This window comes from Carassius auratus, chromosome 36 (assembly GCF_003368295.1).
Source record: "Carassius auratus strain Wakin chromosome 36, ASM336829v1, whole genome shotgun sequence".
Lineage (NCBI taxonomy): Eukaryota > Metazoa > Chordata > Actinopteri > Cypriniformes > Cyprinidae > Carassius > Carassius auratus.
Genome location: NC_039278.1, coordinates 7,129,059 through 7,136,444, shown reverse-complemented (window position 1 = coordinate 7,136,444; position 7,386 = coordinate 7,129,059). Strand labels below are relative to the sequence as shown.

The 7,386-nt window shown below is 40.1% G+C and overlaps 3 protein-coding genes across 5 annotated transcripts in view; all 3 read left to right on the top strand.

The window, feature by feature from the left end:
• Positions 1–632: 632 nt before the first annotated feature.
• LOC113055100 (beta-1,3-galactosyltransferase 6-like) lies at positions 633–2,980 on the top strand. Its single transcript, XM_026221079.1, has 2 exons — positions 633–972; positions 1,543–2,980. The coding sequence occupies exon 2, from the start codon at positions 1,550–1,552 to the stop codon at positions 2,420–2,422; it is 873 nt and encodes a 290-aa protein (XP_026076864.1). The 5' UTR covers positions 633–972; positions 1,543–1,549; the 3' UTR covers positions 2,423–2,980.
• Positions 2,981–3,233: 253 nt separating this feature from the next.
• On the top strand, positions 3,234–5,743 carry LOC113055098 (protein kish-B-like). Its single transcript, XM_026221078.1, has 3 exons — positions 3,234–3,448; positions 3,905–4,036; positions 4,121–5,743. The coding sequence occupies exons 1-3, from the start codon at positions 3,439–3,441 to the stop codon at positions 4,201–4,203; spliced, it is 225 nt and encodes a 74-aa protein (XP_026076863.1). The 5' UTR covers positions 3,234–3,438; the 3' UTR covers positions 4,204–5,743.
• Positions 5,744–6,573: 830 nt separating this feature from the next.
• The window catches only part of LOC113055097 (mitogen-activated protein kinase 14B-like), a 34,485-nt gene continuing 33,672 nt past the window's right edge, over positions 6,574–7,386 (top strand). The window contains exon 1 of one of the 3 annotated variants that reach the window (XM_026221077.1): positions 6,574–6,954. In XM_026221077.1, coding sequence (XP_026076862.1) covers positions 6,836–6,954 — 119 coding nt within the window. In that variant the 5' untranslated portion in view covers positions 6,574–6,835. The remainder of the gene's footprint in view (positions 6,955–7,386) is intronic. The other 2 variants (XM_026221076.1, XM_026221075.1) reach the window with 2 other exon arrangements.

The window sequence follows — 7,386 nt, the reverse complement described above, 5'->3', positions numbered from 1 at the left end:
ACTTGCGTTAGCATTCCCATTGACTCCCATTCATTTTGGCATCACTTTGACAGCGAATAACTTTACATCTGAGACGTTTAAAGACTCTGTTTGTCCATTATTTATTTCTAAAGATACACGACAATGTATAAAGGGCTCCATTACCTTCTATGTTACATTATGGCCCCGTATAAACAGTTTTTGTAAAAAATAGGCTAACGATTGCGTCATAACCACTCGGCTCTCTGTCGCATTACCGTACAGACAGGAGGAGAAGCTCGCAGGCAATTAAATTAATATTGCGTACTGGCGTTACATTTTAAAATACTATACAAAATAATTAATCAGAATACTTCTGCTCACTCACGACAAAAACTCCCCGCTCAAGCTCGCCGTCTCTGCAAGATTAACGATGGCAGTTTGCACGCACAGCCACTTAGAAGATTTACATCTGTCAGACAGGTTGCTGACGTCGTCAAGCTTCGTTTGAGTCTGCGCGTCAGAAACGGAAGTGCTAAAAAACGCTAAAACTGGGCTTCATTTGTCTCAATTGAGTTCCAATGGGGTCGCTGTGTCCATTTCTTTTACTGTCTATGTTCACATCACGTCCGTCATTAAATATACAATCATCCAGTCCTGTAGGTGGCGCAGGTCGTCGACGCAGCTGTCAGAACAGCGCGACTTCAGTCCGTGGTTGTGAACGGGATGTGCAATGTGTGTGCGTGCATTTAAGCTGAAAAAAAAAACAATAATAATGAAGCGTGCAAAACGCTTTCTGTTTTAATCTGAGGGTTTCATTCGTCACGGGAGCTGTGTGCGTCCGCTGTGTGTAAATATTGTACGTTTTGTCTTGAGAGGCAGAAGACGGAGAGCTGCTGCTACTGTAAAACAAAACAGCCTCTATTCCATAGACTGTATAAAAACAATAATCATAAAGATGCAGATCACGAGCCAGAAGCGCAGGAAATGATCGCTCTGCACGGAATCTAGCAGGTAAATTAAAGTGCTTGTGAAGTGGTTTTCTAACCTGGCTCCACAAATTAATACAATTTTAGTATTAACGTTAACGGTTTTCTTTATATTATTATTGTTTACTTAGTTGACATGCTATACTTTGTGTCAAATGGTGACTACATTTTAAATCTTAGACTACAGCTACATTTTTTATTTATTAATTATATATTTTTCCCCTTTTTTTATTTTAATTCACTAGTAGTAGAAGTAGTGAATCAAGGCAAAAATGTGTAAAAAAAAAACAAAAAAAAAAAAAACTTTTGTGATGTTTATTGATCAGGGGAATGTTAGTAAACTCTGCTGGTAAGCCCCATTGAAAACATGGTTGCTTTTGGACTTAACATTGCTACACTATTGAGAATGGACCATGTGGCTTTTTTTTTTTTTTTTTTTTACAGAGAAGAATTGTTTAAATCAAACAGCACATGATGAAAAGTGTGAATCAAAATTGGCTGAAAACAAAACAGTCTGTTGCATGCAAATGTGTTTATTGCACCAAATGATGGTTTTGGTGTGAACAGGCTTGTGTGCTCTCCTTCTGTCCTTCAGTGACATCATGAATCTGGTCCGTCTTGTGTGTCGTCACAAGACAGCCCTGGCACTCGGTGTCTTCTTCCTATTCGCCATCGTCCTTTTGTTCCTCGCCAAATGTACGTCTGAGACACTGAAGCCGGCCGAGTCCCCAGGGGCGGCGCCGCGGGCCGAAGCACGACCGAAGCATTCGGCAGGACCTCCTCACGCCAAACAGCTCTCTTCATTCCTGGCCGTCCTCGTCACCACGGGCCCGAAGTACACGGAGCGCCGCAGTATCCTCCGGAGCACCTGGCTGACCAAACACGATCCCGAAGTGCTCTACTGGTTTGTGGTCGGCACCGAGGGTTTACCTCCGGAAGACCTCCAGAACCTGGGATCCGAGCAGATCCGTCACCGGGACCTCCTCCTGCTCCCTGACCTCCGGGACTCGTACGAGAACCTCACGCAGAAGCTGCTCCACATGTACTCCTGGTTGGACCAAAATGTTGACTTTAAGTTCGTTCTGAAGGCCGACGATGACACCTTCGCCCGCTTGGATGTCCTCAAAGAGGAGCTGAAGACGAAAGAGCCCAGCCGACTCTACTGGGGCTTCTTCTCCGGCCGCGGGAGAGTGAAAACGGCCGGGAAATGGAGAGAAAGTGCGTGGGAGCTGTGCGACTACTACTTGCCTTACGCTCTGGGTGGAGGCTACGTGCTGTCTGCTGACCTCGTGCACTACGTACGTCTCAACGTACGGTTTCTGAAGACCTGGCAGAGTGAGGACGTGTCCCTGGGCGCCTGGTTGGCCCCGGTGGACGTGAAGCGGGTTCACGATCCGCGCTTCGACACGGTTATAATAACTAGTATTCCAGTCACAAATTCACCTTCAAAATTCCTTAATCAATATTTATTCTAATAAAACGTGCTCCCTTGCATAAAGTAATGAAGTCCATAAGCAGGTTGAATCTCACCTGTGTGTTGTGATATAGCAGGATATTGAACCGTAGGTCTGTCATCACGAGGCAGAGGCACGATTGTTTTAAAGGTAAAGCTTAGATCTCAGGAGGAGCGACTGGACTGATGCTGGATTACATACAGGTTCAATCCTGCTAAGCTTTGTTGCTTAGAAAAATTCATCTCCTGTTCTCTCAATATCCAAGCAGAATTTGGTTTAGCATGTGGAACAAGATCCATAGATTCTTTTAATGGTCCTCATGTTGTTTTATGATAACAGCAGAACAATTTCACCATTACGAAGCCATGATAAAGCTGAGGTAGACACTAATAGCTCAACAGCCCTTTAACTGTGGCACTAAAAGAACAGAAATAAAACATGAAACACAGCGGCTGCCAACTACTGAAGGAGCCATCCTGTTATTATTATCACTATTTATTTTAAAATAAATTAAGTTCCATAACATTGCCTATAAAATCTTTATTATTATGAATAATAATGGGGTTTTATACATTATATAAAATTATATAGCATTATAAAGAGAGATAACGTGAAATATTTTGATTTAATAATTTATTATTCTATTACTATCCTATTTTATCAAAATATATTTAAACAATTATATTGTAATGAATAATATATAATTATTTAAAATATATAACATCGATAAAATTATATATTAAAAGTATAACGTTATATAAAACATGATAATGATATAATAATTATCATTCTGTAGACCACAAATATTTTGATTTGTCTGAAACTTACCGACTTTTATTGTACTTCGGGACAGCTTTATCTGTTATAAACATAGAGGCTTTTATTCTGTACGGCGATTTCCCACAATTCCGGCTGCACCGGAAGCGCTCTAGAAGCCTGCGCTGTCTACGGGCTCTGGCGGAACTGATGATGAGAGTAAACAAAAAAACACTGGCTGCTTGCGCTTCTCCTCAACACGGGATCTGAAAGCTGCGAAAATGACAAACGGTACGTTAAACCGTGAACGATAAACGCTCGTTTAATGAGGTGAAATGTTTTTCTTTACAGGAGCGCTGCACGGGAAGTCTCTGAGTGTGTGTGTGTGTGTCTGTGTGTGTGTGTGTGTGGACGTGGCTCATTATGGAGCCGCAGCTGGTTTAACCTTTATCTCTCGACACAATCATGATCATAATGGCATATAAATCAAATTGCTTTGATATATTCTGGTTAAGTGTAATAAATACAGCGGAGAATCAGAGTTGGTGTCTAACAGATTCACACTCATCTCTGTGTGAACAACATCATTGATCCACCTGAGCAGCCAAAGCGTTACATCTAAATTAATGTCAAATGTTGTACACATTCTGCAGTTATGAGGTGTGTTGTGATCTCAAGTGTCACTGGCAAATCATCAACTTTATATATGTTTTTGTTTGTACTTACATGGCTGCTCTTTGTTCACAGTGTACTCTTTCGACGGGATTCTTGTGTTTGGGCTTCTTTTCATCTGCACGTGTGCTTACCTGAAGAAGGTCCCACGTCTGAACAGCTGGCTCTTGTCTGAGAAGAAAGGTGTCTGGGGAGTCTTTTACAAGGGTAGGTCATCTGTGGGATCTATAATGAAGATCATGACATTACAGTGAGTTTTGATGCGCTGTGTGTTTTCTCTTTTCTCTGTAGCTGCAGTAATAGGCTCGCGGCTCCACATTGCTGTGGCCGGGTCCTGTATGTGTATGGGATTTTACCTGATTTTTCTGAAGTGACCTGGAGGAATCGCTCTCTTTGGACACTGGACTCTGAACACCAGTGAGAATGCAGTGCTGGCGAGTATCATCGGCTACAGGAGAGAGACAACTCCACCTGCGGTTTTGCACCAATTTAAAGTGCCCCCTATTATGGGTAACGAAAGGTTCAACAACAGGTTGACATTCATGCAAGGACAAAAAAACACTTTCACTGTCTTATAATATGCACCTATTTTTATCTTACTTGCTCAACGATTCCCAAATGATTTGCTCAACGATTAATTTTTCCAAACCCCGTTCTGTGTGTGTGTCGGATTGGTCTCGTTTTCATGTCATCATGTCTGTAATGGATGATAAAGCAGTGTTTGTGAGTGCAGTGCTGCTTTGTTTTACAGTGTTACTGATGAAACTGCTATTTTTCTGCTCCAAAAGCGCCACCTAGTGGCAAAGAATGAATTAGCATTTTCATTCAGACCAACAAGTGGGCGGGGAATATATGCTAATGTTTCATGTTGAATTTCTACATGGTGCACTTTAAGATTTAAAACTCTGCAGGATGTTTTCATTCACTTAGAGCTGTTACACACTGCATGAAAGGACATTTTGTTCATGCTTTCCATATCTATAAATGTTTAACTTTTATTTTTATTTTAAAATTTGGACTTAGATCAGGGTTAAACGATAATATTTGCCAAAATTTAAGAACCTATTTATGGATTCAGACATGCACAATTCTTGCTTGGGCTTAGAGGGGTAAAGTTAAAGAAGGCAGAAACAATGTTATCTTGTACAATTTTTTAATAGAAGTTCATATACTGAGAGCTTCACTATTTTAGGTTTTGGTGTCATGAATGGCTTTATTATGCCATTATTCAAATTTTGGCAAATGTTTATAATAAACATAAGACCTATTGTTTGCAGCATGGGACAAATGAATAGAAGATGATTTTCCATAGACTTCATGGAAACATTCACTTTCACCTGCTATGATTTAGTTCAGTAATGCTACTAGATCAAAATTAAACTTGTAAAACATTTTATTTGATACCATAATTTTATAATACATGTAGAAGCAAAACATCTTGATCAACATCATGTGTATTGTATAAACTCCCCTTTCTTGTCTATTACACATAACAAACATGTACATGATGTTCTTTTGTATTTAATCATTCAAATGCATGTCTTAAAGCTTATCTGAACCTATCATCAACTCTTCATGCACAAAAGCCCAGAATTCACCGATCTTCTTTCAGTAAAACTGTTTGTTCAGCCTGTAAATACACACACTCAAGCTCTATAGAAAATGATAGATAGCTGTTGGAGGTTCATATTTGTAAACAGGTGGAACATAATATTTTCTGAATAATCATATGCAATAAAACACTGAAAAGAGGTTTCTTATGCATGTATTTGTCTTTGACCAGCAGATGTCCTCCGCGCGCAGTGTTTTGAGCGCTGTGACGCTAATCAATAATTTAAAGAATTTATTGGAAGATTTTGAAAACTGCATTTCTCTATTCACTTAGCTGGTGATTAAATAAACTGTAAAGTGCCAGGTGTGTTCTGTGGTTGTGCTTTTCATTTGAATTCTTTAGTGGTTGTTGTATGTAGCAGTCAGTGGATTTTTTAGGTCTATCCCACACAAGTCCGGACAGTTATGTGATTCACCGAAAATTTTGAAAAGCTTATTTAAATCAGTGCTGTTGAGAAAGTTTTAAAAAGAATTCAATTTTAACTGCACATGGTGCACTCTGATTTCAATGTCTATAAAAGTATACTGTTATGGTTTTGTTTATGTCGCGCTCTAACACAGTCACGTGGACCCTGTTACTTTCCTCAGCGCTTTTCCGGATGAACCAATCACATTAGCGTCTGTGATTCTGATGAGTACCTCCCGCACGTTTTATTAATGCTGAAATAAAGTAACAAGTACTAATAAAAGCAGTATACCAGTATGTGGTTCCAAATTCAGCATAGTACTAGTCTTATATTATTACCAATAAATATATTGTTTTATTGACAAAAGGATTCGATTTTTTTATGCTTGAGAAGTATCAAAGCAATATATTTTATTTTTATCTGGCGTTTTTAAACCGGTGTCTGCACATTTTAAGACATTTTAATGTCCAATAGAAAATAAAAAGATAAAAGGATATAGCATTCATTAATATTACCAAGCATACATACAGTATTCTCATTTTAAAACAAAAAGGCTATTCGTTTTTTTTTAATTATTTTACTGATCATATACTTTTAACAGTTACTTTTCTTACATATCGTGACTCGTGAGTGATTATTTCTATTTTGGTGTTGCCAGTATTAATATTGATTAATCGTGATAAACTAAGTTCTCGTTCTCGCGAGGTTTGGAACGAAGTACCGAGAGTTGCCCTCGTGCAGTGACGTCACGCGTGTTGGTCAGAGGAGAGAAAAGAAAAGAAAAAGAAATCCGCGCAAGAAACCTGACGCGTTGCCACCGCGCGACTCCTCCAGGACCAGAGCGGGAGTTTGTGCAGATCTCATGCATCTGACCGATGTCCTCTAATGCACGCGGAGCCTGCGCGTTCGTTTGTCTAGTTTTCGTGTTTGTTTATCTCAAGCGCTGAGATCAAGAGAGCAGCACAGAAGTTTCCACTCCTCTACAGGAATGTCCCAGAAGGAGAGACCCACTTTCTATCGACAGGAGCTCAATAAGACCATATGGGAGGTTCCGGAGCGCTACCAGAATCTGTCCCCTGTGGGTTCTGGAGCTTATGGATCCGTGTGGTAAATATCTCATGTATTCTGGATGTCGCGCGGAAAGCTATTGCGTAACACTATGTGTCCGCTCGGGCCTCCTGCGTCTGATCCACTGTGTTTTTCAGCTCTGTTTGTTGAGAGTTATGTTGCAGCATTGCAAGTTGAGTGAGAGAACATGCTGTTTGCAGAAGGAAGGTCTTGCATATATCTTTGCTGTGGAAGTGTTTGCTCTGCAGAAGTCACTGGTGGCTGTCAGATGGTGAATGTTCAGCCATTCGATTTAGGAAATGTTTGAGAATGTCCGTGTTTTAAAAGTGACATGCGTACTAGATCACATTTTTGGGCTTGCTTTGCATTAGTCAAATGAATAGGAAAATGGATTGAGGAGTCCATCAGAATCGAGTGTGTTTTTAGCATAGACAGTAAAGGTTTTTAGGCTTCACACCACGCGCGCGCAGC

Coding starts and splice junctions, on each gene's coding strand:
- LOC113055100 (XM_026221079.1), top strand. CDS start 1,550: ATGAATCTGGTCCGTCTTGTGTGTCGTCACAAGACAGCCCTGGCACTC.
- LOC113055098 (XM_026221078.1), top strand. Junction 4,037..4,120: donor CTGGGGAGTCTTTTACAAGG/GTAGGTCATCTG, acceptor TTTTCTCTGTAG/CTGCAGTAATAGGCTCGCGG.